General features: G+C 35.0%; 1 protein-coding gene across 1 annotated transcript in view; it reads right to left on the bottom strand.

The window, feature by feature from the left end:
• Sema1a (semaphorin 1a) overlaps positions 1 to 20,742 on the bottom strand; it is a 500,910-nt gene that overhangs the window by 348,360 nt on the left and 131,808 nt on the right. Inside the window, exon 3 of the mRNA XM_081745959.1 lies at positions 8,120 to 8,182. Coding sequence (XP_081602085.1) covers positions 8,120 to 8,146 — 27 coding nt within the window. The 5' untranslated portion in view covers positions 8,147 to 8,182. The remainder of the gene's footprint in view (positions 1 to 8,119; positions 8,183 to 20,742) is intronic.

The raw sequence follows: 20,742 nt of genomic DNA, 5'->3' as shown, positions 1-20,742 counted from the left end.
GTAGATGATAATGGCTACATCTGAATTATAATTGTATACAACAGTTAACTACTATTTGCAAATCATCTATATGAAACTACCCATTACAATATTGAGTCAACAATATTACTTTCGCAAGAAAAATGTATTCAGTATACATTCTCTACAGGAATAATGGCATAGACCTATTTCACATCGACTACCTGGGGTGACCTGAAATTTATGCCAAACATGCAACGTTTCGATGATCCTCATATCAAAAGCAGTTCATGTAAATGACAGTCTAATCAAGCTTTACGCTCTTTTACACTAAAAGAATATTTCCGTTCATCAACCCCGAATGCGTATGTTATGTAAACCAACCACATAAATGCTCATGCTATAATAGAAGTTTACTGGTGCACCAAGATATATTTCTATTGTAAATTAAACAATTGAGTTACTGCTCATATTTCAATCGTAAATTATACTGACAATAAGTCAACAGCATTTTCCAATTAAGTAACTGATATCAAAGTGCTAAACTGTCTATCATCAGAACCATATGGATACTACTATGACTAACCTAGTACTATTTTTCTAGACAGAAGAAAGCTGTTCTTTCAGATTTGTTGCTCAGTCTCTTTAGCTCTTCTCTGCGGAGTACGAATTCATTCTTCCGCTTTTAACCAATAGTATATACTAGAGTCAACTTCATCTATGTTGAAAATAGATTTGTTCGGGTGGTTCAAGAGTTATTAAGACACAAACATAGCGACTTATATTTTATATATATATATATATATATATATATATATATATATATATATATATATATATATATATATATATATATATATTAGTGTGACCAGACATACTCTTTTTAAGAGTATTACACTCTTTTCGAGGTTCATATACTCTATACTCTTTTTTCTTCCCAAAAATATCGAATTTTCCCATTGAAAATCGCATTTTTTCCTGTAAAAACTTGGACGTTGACAACACTGTTTAGTACTTCGTAGTAGCAGACCCGCTGCACTGTGCTGCGTTTCTCGTCCTTGTTGCATTGTAGGGTTGCTAGATTTTCTTTTAGCAAAAGAAAAAATAATAATATAACTAAACTGTTTTTATTAGTTAGTACTAAAACTATAGTAAAGACGGCAAAATTAAGGTGATAGATTTATCCAAACTTTCAACGTTTTAATTATTAAATTGTTATAACCTGACCAGGATAGCTGTGCGGTTTTGGAAGGATGGCGCTGCTGTTGTGTTTACATCAGTTTCTTGGCAAGCGCGGTGGGGCAGGGGAGCGGAGAGTTTCACTTTGCAGTGTATCCAACGGTTTTTTAAAGTTGCTGTTTAGATGTTATCCATAGTCTAATCTCTTTACGCTTAATAAAAAACGCCGTAACTTATGTATGTATTGTAGTGAACCATTCCTGCAATAATGCAGATGTATTGTGAATAGTGATTTATGAATGGAAATTACCAATTTAAGAACAACATAGCACAGTTGACAATTCAGTGAGCTTCTACCGTATATTAAGCAGATTGTATAAAAATTGATTACGTTTTATTCGATTTCATTATAAAACAGTAGCAGCCTGTAAAACGCAGGAATGAATGTCAGTGACTAAAAGGTTAATTTTGGGTTGATAGCTTAGAGTTTTGCGCAATATCTTGTAACTGTAAGTTTAAATCAAGTTAAGGTTAAGGCTCATGGTGCTGCTGTTTAAGTGTATGTTTATCGATTGACGAATAAATTATTTTTTCGAGTTTTAGCCAGGGAGGAATCTCGAAACGTTTCCTCTTGAGAACTGTGAAAGTCCCTTTCGCTGGTCTATTGGCCAGCGCATGTGCTTTTATTGTATGTGGTTCTGGGTTTGATTCCCATTGAGAGAACAAAATTTAATTTTACAATCCTTCACTTTCATTAATCATCTGTCTCCTCTAGCATAAACAACATAATCATGGGACGTTAAAATAAAGAAATTTCATTTTTTTTTTGTTCAAGAAATCTGAACCCTTTGCGGGAAAAGGAGGTGAAGAAATTTTTCCTTCATTTTTTAAAGATTTATGGGATTGGATAGCTTGCCTTTAGGTATTGATTTGTACAATTTGGTTCAGTGCACTCTTCTTTTAGGATCATTATAGAACTCCAGCCTTTTGGTAGAGTTCGAATATAAATATTGATAAAAAATAAGCGTATGTGTAGTGTAAGAGTAAGTATCATTGCTTCAGCACACAAATTTTATTTATGAGCAAAGAAATTACCTCTGGACTAACTCTGAATTTCTCTCAGGTTTTAGCTATCATGTGACAAAGAATTAAATCTACTAACTGTTTTCACACACAATATAATTTTGAAACTTGGGAGCCTAGTGTTATATTTGTGTCTGTAGTATATAATAATGCTGATACGTTATTCTGTTGAACATCTTAAAGGTATTTGTCGATTGACTTCAAAGGACTAAGTTTAGCTCGTAAACACAAGTTGCCTATAGTTCAAACATATCAGATGTACGGTCTTGTTTAATAAACCTGCCCCTCCCTGTCCTCTATCTGAAAAGCCCTATATTGTTATTCACATATGAAATTCAAAGGCAAAGTCAATCGTCGTTATTCAGTTGTATTTTTATTTCAGGTGTAAGTATTAAAATGCGCTACGCATGGTTGCAAGAGGTTGGGTGGTTTTTTTAAAAAATACTGAACTGACATATCTAACATTGGCACTCATCTTCTTTATAAATTGATGTAAGAAACATCCAATTGATTTCCAGCCAATTACTTTATCACTGGTATCTTTAACAATGAGATAACAATGGAAGACAAACTTCGTTCTTTTCAAACTTGATACTTTGATAAAACTTATGAAAGTGGTTTTGTTATTCAAATACATATTCGCTCTAATCAATTTCAGAAGTAACATTAATCTTAGAATAACGTAATGGCTGTAAGAGTTACCCTGAAAATTTATTTTGTATGTTTTTTTTTTTTTTTTTTTTTTACATAATTCAGAGATTTTGTCTGAATTTTACTGGAGTTATAAAGGAACCTTCAATTATCAGGCACCCCATTTTAATCGCTCCCCCTCCGCCGTCAATGCAACACTTCTAACCGTCTCCCCAGGAGTCCTGAGTCCACCCCTGATTGAGATGGTACATAAAAATAACTTTGTCTAATCTCTGTCATTATTTAGCATGGTTTAGTATTTTTTTTTTTTACTAAGTATTACTAAACCATGCTAAATAATGACAGAGATTAGACAAAATTATGTACCATCTCAATCAGGGGGTGGACCCAGGACCCCTGAGGAGACGGTTAGGAGTGTGGCGGTGAAAGATTATCAGTTCTCTCTCTCACCAAACTTTCGAAGTACATCCGAATATGATGTTAATGCAAAAGAATTTTTTTCTTACTCAAGAACCCCAATCGCTCCGCCCCTGACTTCAGCATATGCGTAAAGTGGTTTATTACGAACAAGACAGAAAGAACTGTGATAGATTGATTACAAGTAGTCCGGTTAGAAACACTGCTGCTTGCATTTTAGTTCCAAAACCGGACGCCCGCACTCGTTCATTGATTGTGTTATAATTAAATTGATTGAGTACGTGGAATGATTTATATTTTCGGAATTTATATATGGTATTCCTACAGTTCATGCCACGGGGTTTTGTTTTCCCTTCAAAGTGGGTCAGTTCTTGGTAGTGGGAATCGCACAGTGATTATTATTCTAATTAACGTGCGTACGTACACTCAATCAATTATATTATTCGAGGATTGGAAGGATTTATTTTATTAACAATGTCGCGAGGAAAATGTCAGTATAATCAAGCGTTTGAATTAAGTTATCCTTGCATTAAAAGGGCCCGCAGCAACGATGTTTACAAAGCATGATGCACGGTATTTGAAAAGGAGTTCTCTATAAAAATAAATAAATAAATAAATAAATAAATAAAGGGAAATATGATATAGAACAACATATAAAATCTAAGTCGCACACTGAATGCTCATCAACTTTCGAAGCAGGTAAGTTGGATAGTTTTTTCACCACAGAATCTTCAGAAGAGCTAGATTTAATTCGATTAGAACTTGTGTGGTCATACCTTAATGTTAAACATAACCACTCTTTTAGAAGCATGCACTGCACTAGCAAACTTGAAATCAACTGTGAATAAAAAATTTGCATATGCGAGAACGAAAACAGAGGCTTTGTTAACAAATGTGGTGGGAGTGTGGTCAGAAAATATTTTAAGTAATAGTGTTAAAAAGGCTCATTTCATTGTTGTTGCTTGTGATGTTTCCAATCGTAAAGCAACCAAACTCATGCCTGTTTTAATGCAGTACTGTGAAGTAGATACTGATATTAATGTAAAAACATGTCTTCTAAAAATTCATAGCATATCAAATGAAACCTCGGAAACTGTGCCGAACGTATTAATGGGTACATTACGTCAGTTTTGTTTGGAAAATAAGGTCATCGGTTTTGTAGCTGATAATACACCAGTAAATTTTGGAAGCATAAAAAATAAAACAAGAGGAAACGTGCATAGCGAACTAGAGTGCAGGTTGAAGAAAAATGTTTTGCCTATCGGGTGTGGGGCTCATATCCTTCACAATGTAATTTCTGTTGCGTGTTCGAGAGTAATACTGATCGATGTTGAGAATTTGGTTTTTGAAATATACAACCATTTCAGTATTTTTACTGTAAGGACCGAAAATTTGAAAAACTTTTGTGAGTTCATTGGCTGTCATTATGAGGGTCTTTTGTATCACTCAAAGACGAGATTCTTGTCTCTGCTTCCGTGTGTAGAAAAAAAATATACGTCAGTATGAACCATTTAACGGGTACTTTCTGAGTGATAAAAATGCTCCAATAGCTATAGTCAATTTCATTCGAGACGAAACGAGTGAGTTGCGGCTGTATTTTCTGCATGCTCAGCTAATCTTGTTCACTGAAACAATTACAAAAATTGAGAGGGAGGATATAACAGCGACTGAAGTTTCTGTTGAATATTTTGAACTTCCGAGGAAATACAAAGATAGAATTGAACAAAACGTTTTTCCGTTTTCTGCTAGAAATTTACTTGCGAAACTTGTAAAAGAAGGGAATATAAAAGAGGAATATGCCTACTCAGTGTCAAGAAGGTTTTACTTTGAAGTGATAACATACTTAAATGTGGCCACAACGTTTTTTCGGAGAAGTAAACAAGATGAAACATTTACTACTTGACACATCAGTTTACCTATGAAGAATCTCAGGAGTCGTTTGCATATTTCTATGAGTAGGTAAAACATGTAGACAGTTCGTTGGAATTCAGTGATGATATTTTTGACACTTACTGAGCAATATCCAGATGTGTTAAAGAACACCTTGAACAATGGGGAGAGAAAAGAGAGACAATCATGGGCAAATGGAAAATAGTGTACAAAGATTTAGTGCGGGCTGGGTCAAATTTAAAAGTGATTGTGCCACTCGTGCAATTCTTGTTTACTTTACCGGGCACTAATGTTGATTGTGAGAGGCTCTTCAGTGCTATTAACACTTACTGGAGCGAGGAAAAAAGTCAACTCATAGTGTCGACACTGGAACAAGTGATGAAAGTGAAGTTCAATGTAAGCATGACCTGTGAAGAGTTCAGACTGGCAATAAAGGATGACATTAACTTACTCAAGAAAGCAAGATCGTTGCAGAAGTATGAATGATGGTGAGTAAAACTGTTTTAAGTATTTAACTCATTTGCATTCGCATTAAATAAAATACTGTAATTCATCTTTTCATACTTACTGTCAATTTTTGGGGGATATACTCTTTTGGATTTTAAAAAATCTGGCCACTATATATATATATATATATATATATATATTACTTGGACCATTGTTTCTACGAACATTATTCTATTCATGTACATTTCATACGCAGGTGCTTCTCACTAAATAAATGCAAAAGTAACCTCTTCACTTTTTAATACTTCATTACCATTTAAATCCACGACTAATTCTTTAAAATGGAAGTAAAAGTTCTGACAATTACAATACAAACGTACATGTAGAAACGGATTATTGTACAAGCTCGTACCAACTTATCGGCTTCAAGATAACTGCTCTTTAGTTATTTAATTCAGTCGAACTGCTCCTTAAGGTTACTTAACTCACTCAAACTGGAACTAAAAATAACTTAGATAGCTAAAGCGATATGCAGAGTCGTTTCGACGCATGATTAGAGCCATACTAAAGAGTTCAACTAACATATGTTTCCTAGCGTAGTCAGGCCTTTAGTATGACTCTAATCGTACGTCAAAACGACTCTGCATAAGGCCCCTAAAGTCTAGAAGCATTCTTACACTGCAACATACTGTAGATAAAAAAAAGTCAATTATATTGACTTTTTAATTCATTGTGATAAAAAAAACTAATTTCTTACCTTTCATTTTTCATTAAAAATTATAGTCAATAATAATAATAGAATATCACAACAGTTCGGTGATTCTATCTTTCAAGAGTTTCATCTAAAGAACCACGCACCGATCAGTTACAGACTGAATTTAAGAAAAAAACTGACAAATCTAATCTGCCAATCGTAGTTGATCCCTAAACAGGCGATAATTGACTTGATCGAACATTGGAATATACTTGTTAGGACATTCTTTCAAAAGCAATTGCATTCTGAGCAATGTGATATAAGATAAAAGGAGGGAAAGAGTACTGCAATTGGTGGATGCTATTAAAAGTGATTCTTATGTGTATACACTCTTCGTCTGTCCAATCCCCTCCACTGTGGAATGAAGTCCCGGAGACAATGATTTTTCGCGCGGTTTTCATTTACCACAGAAACTTACTTCTCACACTAACCATATACTGAATGTTCTATGCCGGCAGTTCACAATTACTTCAGGGTTGTGGGCCCTTTTAAATTTTAAGGAAGTTGCGGACTCTAAATCTTTAAATGTAGGTAACTACATAGAAGTAGTATTTGAGAGGTAACGAAGAATATTAACAATTAAATTACGAAAATTTATTTGTTGTGAACATACGACACACAATATATCAGAATTTAAATATAATCGGAAAACATCATACCTAATTTTATTTGCAAATGCTTATAAAATGATAGTTTGCACAATTGAGTGCGCAATGAGTTATGAGATTAAACAGTGCCAGGCATCCCTTAAATTTGATCCCCAGGTCGGAAACATTGTTCTATATTATCCCTTGTATATATACAGGATGGTAAGGAACTATTTGAACAATCTCCGGGAGTTGATTCCCGACACGGAAACCAGTTAAAAAAAAAAAAAAAAAAAAAAAGTTCTTTGGAACTTTCGTCAGTGAGGGGTAGTTTCGGCGATATAAGGTGCCAAAAGCGAGGGAAAAAGAAACTTCAGAGGGCTGTAATTCGCAAACAACGCAACGTAGAGATTGCGGTTTAAAACATGATACACAAAGTCATATCTACTCGATTGAAAAATATATGTTTCAAACCTCCGCAAGTTGTCTGCGAGGATTCCTCAAAGGAACGTAGGGATTACTTGCCAGGTTATAGGCAGTCATAAGTTCCTTTGGGGAATACCTCGTACACATCTTGCGGAAATTTGAAACATACATTTTTCAATCGAGCAGATATGACTTCGAGTGTCATGTTTTAAACCGCATTCTCTACGTTGCGTTGCTTTTGTACAGCCCTCTGAAGTCCATTTTCCCACACTTTCGGTACCTTACATCGCCGAAACTATCCACCACTGACCAAAGTGCCACATGACTTTTTTTTTACTGGTTTCGGTGTCGGGAATCAGCTCCCGAAGTTTGTTCAAGTAGTTTCTACCATTCTGTATATATTTGTATAAAAGACTAATAAGTACAATGGAGTTATATGGAGGTTCAGATAAGAAAGGAATCAAATCCAATTATTAAAGTTGTGAGAAAAAGAGACAAAGTACGCTTAAGTGCATGAGAAAATTAACACTGCTTTTTACATGGATATGAAACTTTTAAGCTCTGAAAGTAACTTCAGATAGAGATGTTAAGGATGAAACATGTCCAAAATGAATCAAAAATGGACTTGATTTCCTTATGCTCTGAATGCGTCATATAACAATGAAGTTACTTGAAAGCAACAAAATACCTAATGAAGAAATATTACATGATTGGTTTGTGTACTTACCTCGTCTTTTCCTTTCATTATGCACATTTTCGTAACTTCTTCCGGAGAATACCATAGTAATCGCTGCAAATATGTAAAAAAAAAAAAAAAAAAGTATTAGATATACAATATACGTTCAGTACTTTGTAATTCTAAAGACAAATATTGAAACATTATTAGATTAAACATGCTAATGTTTACAAATTACGCACTATTACCATGATAATACCGAAAGAAAATCTCACTCTCAATATAGATTCACACGTTCTTGTTCATACAATGAATCAACCAATGATTAACATTTTAATCTTCCCTGTTGTAACTTTTTCAAAACGTCAACAGATATTTTTTTATGAATCATTTTGAGCGAAATAAATTTGAAGATAATGCGGAAACAAATATTGTGTTGCTTTTCAGTTACCTGGAACTCATATAAAAGATCACATACTTTAAAATGATTCATTATTATTGGTACATTTCGTAATAACAGTGACTATGCCAAAACCTTTAAAACTGTACTGTGTTATACAAAAATGAACCACGTATAATTTTCAGAATTTTAAGAAAACTGAATATAAAGCTTAATCTAAACAGTAATGTAGCAAACAAGTGAAGTGTAACGATCTCTTTTTACAAAGAGGTGTTGGTGTTTTCCGCTCATTCCCACCAAGAACCAGACGTAGCATTTATCTGGATTTTCTAATTTTGCATTTAGATAGTTTTTTGCATAACATACTACAATTAAAATATTGCTATAAAAATAATATATAGATCAGTCAATGATATAAATCTAGAAGATAGTGTTCCTATCTTAGTTCTAAAGGTTAGAAAAATTATAATAATTTCAATCTGAATGTGATCACGAAATGGATAATAGCACTTAATATTATAAAATCTTAACAAAAGAAGTTTCCAAGGCTCATTTGTTTCCCAACCATCAATACATTAAAATGACAAGTTATCAGAAGTAAATGGCACTTCAAACCCGACGAACATTTTAGTTCGTAGTATGTTGTTAAGTTGTACATGGAAGTAAACTACGAAGAAGTTACTGGAAATGTATGTAAACACTTCTCAGGGATCTATTTTACTGACACCATAGGAAATGAAAGTGCATTATATCTGAATAATAATTTATGCGAGTATCTAATGACGCCATAGTCACTGAAATTTTGAGAATATGTTATAACCCTGACCTTAATATCTTCACTGTACCTCCCTAATCTCCAATTTTGTTATGCCTGTTTGAATTACAGAAAAACATTTATACACAGTAGTAAAAAATAGTTCTTCATTTGAACCAAAAGTCTGATCATCATAACATTTCACAAGCTCACCTCTGCCATCATGCCAAGTTTGACCCAAATCAGATTAGTTCGAGTGAAGCTGTACAACGTATAGCTGATAAATCTCGTATATCATTGATTTTTCAGAAACCAGTCACCTTTTCCGATTTTCCTAACTTAACAAACTGGCAACAATAGATAAATAAGCTAGAGCCTAACTTCAGGCATAAAACCAAGGTTAGGTAATTCCAACAAAACAGTGAAAGAAAAGGAAGCAACTATCGCCATTTTAAACATTGGGGGAAAGAAAAGAACAGCTGAATCCTCGTCGTTAAAGTCTGAATCCACGAGGAAAAGTTCTAATAAACTGATTCAATTTATGTTTCCTGGGATTTATATCTATACATAATATCTTTAGATAGTGGAGTTTATAAGAGATCTGATAATTTAGTTGTAGGTTAGCCAGAAAGTATTTTACTGATAGTTAATAGATGATATGGTCGAGTTTTGTTTCGTTCATTGTCGAAGATTAGTGACATATTACTTGACATCGGATTTTTAGGTTATAAAAATGTATGTTTTAGGTGGCTAAAATACGTGCCAAAAATACTAAATTAGGCATTAAAAATGAAAAGATAAGTTCTTATAAAAGATACTCATTTTTGAATGGAATGATGCATTACGATCTGAACACAAACTTTAAGATACAAAAATGCACGCACACGTTATATTACCTGACATTTTAACCTGCTCAATATTGAGATATTGTTGAATATGTTTGTAGATAAATCTTCAGTATAAAACACAACACTTTCACATTTCTGCACCACATAAGCCATTATTGGCTTCACAGTAAATAACAAGTACTTTTTCCAGATTTTCTATGGTGAAACAGTAGCGTTTGTTGGTAAGGATGAGCTTGTACTCAGAGAATGGACCTTCCACATCAGCTAACGTGATGGAGACAAACTTCAACTTGGGTGCATGTTCGATTGGTATTTCGCATTTGTATTCACTTTGTTTCCCAGCCAAAATTGCTGCTGCATACAAAATCTTGAGTCCCAAGTTCTTTCCCAATACGTTTTCAACTTTTACTTTCACTTTTTCTCCAACTTCACCGGGCACTTCCACGATTTTTGCTTCACTTCCTGAAAAAGCCCAATATTCTTAGAAAGTGGTTTTCCCGAGCCCTCTAATTCTGCAATAACCCGAACAGGAAATTTGCAGTGCGATCGAATGTATGCCAAATCCGTAGCGATAGAAGAATCATTCATCAACTGTTTGGCAGCAGTAATGCTACAAGCATCCTCCACTAAATTTTCAATAACTTCCTTTATTGCAGGAAAATTGTCACTATAGTACTCAACTGCTTTCAACCAGGTATCCCATCGTGTAAGCACTGGTTGAGGTGGCAGAGAGGTATCTGGAAACTTTTCTTTAAAGGAGCGTACTCTTGATGGAGCCTTAAGAAAATCTTTCTTTACAGTATAGATCATTTTGTTGATCTTTGGAGATACTACTATTATCTGCTCGGCAACACGATTTAAACCATGGGTGAGACATGTCACATGCACAAGGGAGAGATAAAACACCTTCAGCAACTTCATTGTAGCAACCAAATATGATGCAGCATCTGTGTAGACAAGAAGAACTTCCTTCTAATCAAGATTGTTGGGGTACAATATTTTTAGTCCATTGTTCACAAAGTATGCTATTGTTTCCTGATTGGTTGTTGAAAGTTGTTTGGTGCAAATAAGGTAAGCTCTGGATGATGCCTCGGAGTTTAGTTTCGCGACAACTAAGTTACAAATGAACCCTCTTAGGTCGCCAGTGGTTTCATCAGCCTATAACCAAACATAAGAATCTCCTGTCATTTCGCATTCTGGCCATATATACTTCGTCATATATGAGTTGGACATAGTTCTTGCGTAACGTCGCAAAATAGGCAAAAATAGGATCTAATGTTCAATTTAGACATTTTCAGGCAAAATAAAACTGGGTGCTAATGTTTTAATTTGTTATTAAACCTTCATATACGACTTTATTTTTCATTCTGAGCTAAGGAACAAAATAGGTTTTTACCTAAAGATCCGATGTCTACATTTTACTAATGAAAATGAAAAAGCATACTATAAATAAAATTTATAATCATTTAAAATCTTTGACGGAGTTTGACATACGTATACATTAGTAATGCTCACCTGACCTATATTAACATACTTTGGAAAGTCACTTCTTTACTAATACTGCTTTTTTTTATTTTTACATCAGATCAAGCTGTCAATTTTTAGCTGCAACTTCAATGCAGGGTCATGACGTCACGTTTAAATTGCTTCCTCTAATAAACACAGGCATTACTCACGTGAGTGAAAATATTCGTTTTTCTTTTCTTCCCACATAAGGGTCAAAAGCATTTTTGTGACAACAGCTTACAAAAATTTGATTCACAGTGCACGAATATAGATTAGAAAATGACCTTTATTATTTACCTCTAGAGGTCAGAAAGTTTTATCTTTGTAGTCCACATGTGGTTGAAACAAAGAGCTATTGGAGTGTGTCTATATAGGCCCTCAGATTAAGTGCGAGTTATCGTATTTGGTGATTTTCAAAAAAGTTTGAGAGAGTATTAGGAGCCATATTCGTGGCATATTCGGTTATTTTTTTTAAATATCATATCCTATTTTATCATTCTTTGGACATGAAATTTATCTTCCAACAGGACTGAGAAATACTTTTTCCACGTAACTATTCAAGATATTGCAATCAAATGACAAATGAGTTATGAATGGACCAGAATATTTTTCAAGGTGAATTGTATCCGGGTGTCTTCAGTCGGAAAGGTCCTGGGGACACAAAACTTCCAAAAAGGAATTTTTTGGATATAAATTTTACGAATTATCTCAAATTATCATTTTTGCGTACGTCAAATAAGCTAACCGAAGAAAGGCATGCTTTGGCCTACTCGAATTGGCAGTAAATAATTATCAAATCGAGCAGCAGTCTATTTGCAGTTACGATATTTCTCCTACTTCTATTGTTTTTTAATCGTTCTAGATTAAAAATACAAATAATGTACCAAATTTTAGACTTAAAATTACTGTAATTTGTTATATTGTAGGTATTTTATTTATGTACATCGAAATTTTCATGTGTATACTGTAATATTATCATTCAATTTCCATTCCAGATTTGACAAAAATTCAGGAAAAATGTCATAGACCTAAAGAGAATTCGTAATGGTCATTCTTTGGACGTTGTCTCTGGCAGTCTAGGTTTTTGTGAACAAGTGCGTAGCAAAAATTATTTTAACTATTTGATAGTCGAGCAATTGCAGTTCCAAAGTTAACGTTTCTTTATGACCAAAAATGTAAAGTATAAGACATGAACATTTAAATTCAATTTTTATACACTCACCTGTTAACAAATGCTACTTTTCAACGAAATCGTTCGGCTGACGTGAGTCAGGGGGTACTGTAAAATCACTCACCAGACGGTAACAGGGTTTTCACGCAATCAGTCAATGTTGTGCTTGCGCGTAGACTGGGGAAAGCGGACGACATATCAGAGCTTGATAGGACCAGTATTGTGATGGCTAGCTAGCTCGGAGCAAGCATCTCGGAAACAGTCCGACTTGTAACATGTTTGCGTGATACCCTTGTTAGTGTCTCGCGAGGGCGACTACACATCATTTGGACATTGAATATCGCAGACAGTTGAGATTGGTAAAGAAGGCCACGGTCCACGCTGTGGCACAATTAATAGCAGACTTGAACAATGGACAAATCACGAGTGTGTCTGAGCGCACAGTTCACCGTACACTGTTACATATGGGCCTTAACAGCCGACGTCCTACACGCGCACCAATGTTAATAGCACAACAACGTCGATCATGATTGGAATAGGCACATGCCCATCATCATTGGATCGCAGAGCAGTGGCACAACGTTGCATTTTTCGATGAATCATGATACTGCCTTCATGACATCGATGGTCGGATTAGAATCCGTCGTCTTCCAGGGAAACAGCCGCTCAGAACGTGCACAGAGGTCAACGGTAGTCGGTGGTAGTTGCACTATGATTTGGGAAACCTTTACATAGGCAACCATGAACCCAGTAGTGCATGTGGAGGGGACCATGACGGGTTTTGTTATTGGCAGTCACTACTGATCATGTACACCCATTCATGTCGGCTATGTTCCAGTTGGCAATGACATTTTTCAGCAGAACAACGCTCCTTGTCACAAGATTAAATTTGTGCTGTAGTGGTTTGAGAACTACAATGAATTTTAATCGTTGCAATGATCTCCAAACTCATTCGATCTTTGAACACCTTTGGGAAGTCATATTGCCCCCTCAGCGGTATTAACAGCAATTAGGTGACCTGGGTGTAAAGATGTAGTGTGCTATGCTTCCGGCCACCCGCCAAGGCCTCATTGCTTCTATGCGAAACCATAATACTCTTGTTATGCGAGCCAAAAGTGTACATACCAGATATTGAGAAGGTGGACATAACGTTTCGCCTGGTGAGTGTATGAAAATGAAAAAAAATATCTTTAATGTCTATACCAAGTTACTTTACATTTCTGATAATTAAGAAAACGTTATTAAGAAACCGGAAGTGCCTGACTTTTTGGTAATATCTTAAGTCATAAACAATGAACTTTCTTTAAAGCGAGCATTATATTCCGCAATGTTTTTTCTATCGACATATCGGTTCAGTCGTGGCACACTAACATGCCCAGAGACACAGTTTGAAAATGTCTGCTTTAAACAGTAACTGTCTATATTGTGGTGAAGGCCTTGTTTAAAAGATAGTGAAATATAAGAAACAGTTGTTGTTACTGATTAGACGCAGATCAATGTTAAGATGCAGAGACGCTAAATTTACAATTACTTTGAATTTATAACACACACATATACTTTCTTTTAAAAACAACAAGGGTTGGAAATCCTTTCATTGAAAAAAAGAAAAGATAAAACTGTTCGATCCCTAAAGTAAATATATTTTTGTTGGCAAAAAAAAAAAAAAAAAGGAAAACAAAAGAAAATACACGGAAAGAATGGAAGTCTTCGGCCACTGGTCTATTAATCTCCTTAACGGATATTTTTCTTTTCTTCTTTTCACGTCCAGTGGCCCAAATAAGGCTTCACACTTCACACAAGATGCTCTTCGTTGGCCTAGAGAGCATGAGCAAACAGGCCTCTGAAACATGAAGATTGGGAACGCACTGGAAGGAAGATTTCCTCCCTTGCAACAACATTGCACCGGAAATTGGCTTCTCCTTGAGCGAAGCCGTTCCTCCAGCAAAATGTTATCGGGCGACTGTTTTTGCCTTGGTTCCGGTTAATTACAATCTTGTCTAAATTCGCAGAGGCAGTAGCCGAGGATTTCCAGTCCTCCAACTAAAGAAAAGAAAATTGTCCTATTAGTTCTCGCAAACATCATCATTTACTCAAATTGAAACACATTTTCCGTCTTTCTCGCTATATCCGAACGTCTTGAATTCCCAAAGTAATAACACCTGCCTAGCTACGTGAACTAAAACAGGCGCACAATCAGATAGTTGGTACAAAAGGTATGGTATAGATAGATAAGGACCTGGATTTTATATCTTGCTACAGTCTTTACATTGACTCGAATCTTCTTATTTAGAATTTTAAACAAAATGCACAATCTATTTAGTTTTCCTTGCAAAATGAACGAGCTAACTTTTAGCTCTTTTGACAGTTTATTGATCTAAAAGCAGTGTTTGCTCTCAATGTAAGTATAATTACTAATACTTAACTTATCTTACATTATCTTATACTTACATTATCTTATACAATCTATACAACAAAGTATTACACATTCTGGATTTTAATGTAGATAGCAAAATTAATCTGGGGGTGTAAAAGAGGTAACGTTAAACAATGATAACCACGTTATTTAGATCTACCATGAACTTTGGCACTATATGTTTTGTGGTTAAGAAGCAAATTCAACACGTATGCAAAGAATTGCAAAAATACTAAGAGAAACAATAGATGATGAACGTTGTGGGCCTGATTTAAGTGCAAAAAACACGAACCTTCTACGATAAGGAAATTAATGCTGAATTGAAAAGGTGGCATAATTACATTATACCTAGCACTGGATTGTTTGTTTTAACATCAGCTTGCGTAAAGTCAGCTTACGAAAATCTTTTATGACGTAAACATTCATTACAATGCCCGTGACTATTGGAGATACAAATACAGTACATAGCATCCAGTGCTTAAATGCCGTGTTTTAAAACAGGGATTTTAAAGAACGCGTGTATGAGAAACTGAAGTAATTTTAGGACATAAATCTACGTCCTTACAGAAAATTTGAAAAGAATGCAAAACCGCAATTTATACTCCGAGGGTAGCGAAGAACGTGTAACTTTCTCAGAAATAAATACAATGAGTACGCGCTCGATACTACGAGTACATACGCAAGTTCGAACAGTGAAGCTACTTCGTGTGCATCGGAGACGACGTTCCGATTTTTAGAAGCTCTGTGGTGGAAAAGAAGTGTACCGCGTAGAGAAGAGGTGTAGCGTACTGTGCCTGTGAAATTATTGTTGATAGAGGGAGCAGGTCTTTTTCTTTCTTTTTTTTTAACGTGTGTGTTTCTTCAACTCTGAATAACTTTCATGCATTTTCTTGTAACAACCTTCATTACATTATAGTTATAAAATTGTAGCATAAGAACAAAAAGAATAACTATGCAGCATGGCCCATTTTGATCTTTCCACGGAAATATCTCGAAAATGACAACATAAACGTACCGGACAAATACTCAATTAAGAAATACCATGGGGCAAATCGAATGGTGTTGTCGCGGTGCCCCCTATGACTGCCCTTCATGAGGGACCCAGGACCCAACTTTTAAAATTTTAAATGAAAACATGGTACAAGTGATACCTCGTTTGATAGATCTTTAAAAGCTAAAAAGCGTTGTGGCAAAAGATTTTTCATATCGGTCACCGCATTCAAAATGGCCGCCAGGACATAGTGCCTTTATAAGATAAAACGTCCAATAGGAAAACGGTTTAACATAAATGAACCGAACAAAAATTCAAATAGAAAATGCCACGGGGCTCATCGAATGATGTTGTCGAGGTGCCCCAGGGCCGCCCTCATGAGGACCCAGGGTCCAACTTAAAAATTTTAAATGGAAACATGAGGCGACTGATACCCCTTTCGATTTATCTATAAAAACTAAAGAGCGCTGTGGCAAAATATTGTTCATATGGGTCACCGTTTTCAAAATAACCACCAAGAGATGGTACCTTTACCAGATAAAACGTCCAGTGTTCATAGAGTTGATTTTAGTTTAGCGTCCTGTTCAGCAGCGAGGCTATATGAGACGTGAACCTACTGATTAACGTGGAATCCGAACCACATGAGCTCCCGCCGGGAATCGAACACGGGTCTCCCACGCCAAAGGCGCGTACGCTAACCACTTAGTCACGAGGGAGCTCCCAGTGTTCATAGAATGAAAACGGTTGAAGATAAATGAATATAACAAAAATTCGAACATAAATCACACAGGGTATTTATCATTAAACGGCAAGAATATTGCAACAGAAGAAAAGATGATTAGAGTAAAAGTGCCATAATCTAAAGGAGAAAATCTAATTCCGAAAAAAAAAAAGCTTTTAAGTGGGTGAAGCGGGAACGAACGGTGAAATTGCAAATGAGAAATTTGTTTTTTGCAAACTGAATCTACGCAACAAAATTTACTGAAATAAGTTTTTATAAGAGATCGATGTCTGTAAAATTCGTGTTAAATGGTACCTTCCATTTTGATTGCAGGCAATGATTTGATGCAAAAATGAATTCACTGAAATGCGAAACAAAATTGTCGAACAATGCAATTTTAGAACAATGTGTACAAACGTTGGTTTTGTTCAACAGCCGTCTGCACGATATTAGTTCGACCATTTTCCTTCTATGTCTTCTTGTATGTAGTGATTCTATCAGAAACAATTTTTCGGGGAGGCACACTTAGTATTCCGGGGAAGCACTGCTGGTACTATTCTATTTATTACTATATTATAGAAGAATTATTTTGGTCTCGTCCAGGAGAGCATTCTCAGAGCTCCGGGAGGGGTGCTCCCCAAAAAAATGTCCAGAAGAAACACTGCTTGCATGTGACAGAATATGAGGTTCACAAACTTGTTCACAGTTACATTCCGAACACCTTTCAGCTGTAATTTCAGTTGTGGTCCTTAGTAACGAAACGGTAGATATTGATGCAGAGGCCTCCCAAACATTATGTCACTTATACTTTAATAATCTTTTCCTCCGCTGCATTATTCTAGAGCCATGGAATGATAAACACCCTCTGTGATTTGCTACAGGAGTTTTATTCTGTTCATTTATCTCCAACCGTTTTCATATTAGTGGCACTGGAAATTTTATCTGATACAGACACCATGTCTTGGCGGTCATTTTTGAAACGGTGAAATATTTTGTCATAACGCTGTTCAGTGTTTGAAGATCTATAGAACGAGGTGTCCCTTTACCCATATTTCTTTTTAAATTTTCTAAGTTGAGACCTCGGCCCCCATTCATGGCGGCCCTGGAACACCACGACAACACCATTCGACGTGCTCCATGTCATTTTCCTGTTTCGCTTTTTGAGTGTTCATTATCTTCAACTGTTTTCCTATTAGTGATATTGGACATTTTATCTGATACAGGTAAGATGTCTTCGCGCCCTTTTGAAAACGATAACCTTTATGAAAAATCTTTTGTTACAACGCTTTTTAGTTTTTAAAAACCGCACCATGTTTCCATTTAAAATTTTAAAGTTGGGCCTTGGGCCCCCATGAAGGACGGCCCCGGGGGAACCGCGACATCATCATTCGATTTGATCCATGTCATTTTCTATTTGAATTTTTGTTCGGGTCATTTATGTTCAACCGTTTTCGAAATATTTCCGTGGAAAGATTAAAATGGGTCACCCTGTATATTTAAATTATATTATTTTCAAAACAAAAAAAACTGTCACATATCTCGTAAAACATAATCTCGTTTGAAGACGACACACATATAGACGCCTACATTATATATATACACTTATAGATATCAATATTGTGGTTATATTAAGGGAAGACGAAGGAAGGTGCGTATATCCAAATTATTAGGAGAATTAAAAATAAAAACCAACGGCGAGAGTTCAAGATTTAATGGTCTTATGCTGATCATAAAGATTAGTATATACAACACAAGAATTTATAGAAGTACAAATACTAATCAATAATTAAGAGTAATAGTTTCAAATATTATTCAATTATAAACAAAAAATAAAAAAAAGCGAAAAAGTTGTGTGTGATTTGAGGTACTACACAATCATAAACCTCTTCTTGACTTTTCTTCTGTATATTATTATTTTGATGTTGATGACAATATAACTGCTTCCATTTCCAAAACCAGTAATGGAATTGCTCTTCAGTTTTGTTCACAACAGATTATAAAATGAGAACAGTTAGAACTATTACAAAACCGTAGCTTCAAAATCACAACAAAAAGCCAAGAACAGAAGCATAATAGTCGATGTAATGTCAAAAGACTCTTTTTAACTTTATTTTTCTTAGTATTAGTCTGTACGTTAGAAGAGTATAGGGATGCGCACGAGTCGAGACATGTCTCGAATCTCGACTCGACTCGACTCGAATTCGAGTCGAGATTCGAGTCGAGACACACTTTGTAAAATTCGAGACGAGTCGAGACAAACGTGTTTCTCGACTCGAATTTTCGAGTCGAGACACGAGTCGAGTCGAGACAGCTCATAAAAATCTCGACTCGACTCGAATGTCTCGAAAATTTTTTAAAACTTTTAATATTATTATGAAGAAATTATTCACTCAGGAACAGCCTTGAAACCAATTCCAGCATTTATTACTTTAGAAAGGTACAGAACGTATAAATTTAATAGTTAATCTTCCGAGATCAAGATCTAATTTTCAGCTCAATTCAGTTAATTAAAACTAGTAATTAATGTCGTGATATTTGATTGTACTTCAAATATAATAATAATAATAATAATAATAATAATAATAATAATAATAATAATAATAATAATTGATTATCTAGTTTGTATAAAACTATTATCCGTAGCCTATATCTAGTCTGTATAAGAACATTGCAATAAAGTGAACATCATAAATTCTCTGAATGAGCAATTGGCAGTCTATAGTAATTTAGCATAGTTATAACTATTGTGTTTTTATTTCCATGAACGATATAGGGCTACATAACTTCTGGACAGGGCCAGATTTAAGGGGGTGCAAAGGTGCACGCTACCCCCCTTTGTTGTAAATATACCTGTCTAAAATGAGAAGCTAGCAGTGAAAATACCGCGACATTTGTGTGTCGTGAATGGGCCACTGATGTACCGCGAGGATATCAAAACAAAATTATTAATTCTATAGCAATCAAATTGCAAAACGTAGGGGAAAATGTATATTTGTATTGCACATTACTATGAACCTCTACTATGAATCTACAATTTTAAGTTTCATGCCGTGTTACATTTCTAATGTTGAAAAAAGTATTTGTTATTGTTATGACCATTATTGCTTCTTTATCGTTACAGACTATTTCGTAACTTGAAAATTTAAAATATCATTCAATCCTTTCGATAAATTACACTAGTTAGCAAATTTAAACTTTTTGTTTGTTACATGAGAAAAATCACCTGATCTTAAAGGAACTTTTTGCGCTGAATTCGAATATGCACTCGGTTTCTCTCCATCACGTACAGTTTTCCCGTAACAGAGGGATTTTCGGGAAATTCCCTCAAAAATTTCCCTTTTTCAGATATTTTATTCCCCTAGCTCCTGTCCCCTTACATATAGTAACATAGAAATTATACCTAAGTATACCTTGATTTATATTTAATAAACGCTAAAAGTTTCGTAAAAATCGCTTTGTTCTTTCTAGAGAAATAAATATATTTGTATGTATACTGTTTATTGCACCTGATAGTAATGCTTTCAGATCTCCTGAGTTGGGGTAAAAACGATTTGCTTTATTACTACAAACACAGGCATAAAAATGAATATTTACAATAGTCAACAACACACTTGTATTGCTCTCTGTAAATTAGAAACGTGTATAAAAATAGAATGTACTTCCAACGTATATTTTTTTTTAACGTACAGTATATGTATATCTTAATACATATATATACAATTCTCCAAGTTTTTTCGTTTTGTTCATGAAATAGTTATCAATATTTGTTATCAAATGTAACAGAATGCAAAAGAACTTCCACTTCCCGAGCCCCCTACCAACTGGGAAGAGATATGGCCAAAAGACTCTGATGATGATCATGACCTTGAT

The sequence above is a fragment of the Thermobia domestica genome, chromosome 2 (genome assembly GCF_964235325.1).
Source record: "Thermobia domestica chromosome 2, izTheDome1.hap1.1, whole genome shotgun sequence".
Taxonomy (NCBI): domain Eukaryota; kingdom Metazoa; phylum Arthropoda; class Insecta; order Zygentoma; family Lepismatidae; genus Thermobia; species Thermobia domestica.
This window is presented reverse-complemented; position numbering and strand designations above follow the sequence as displayed.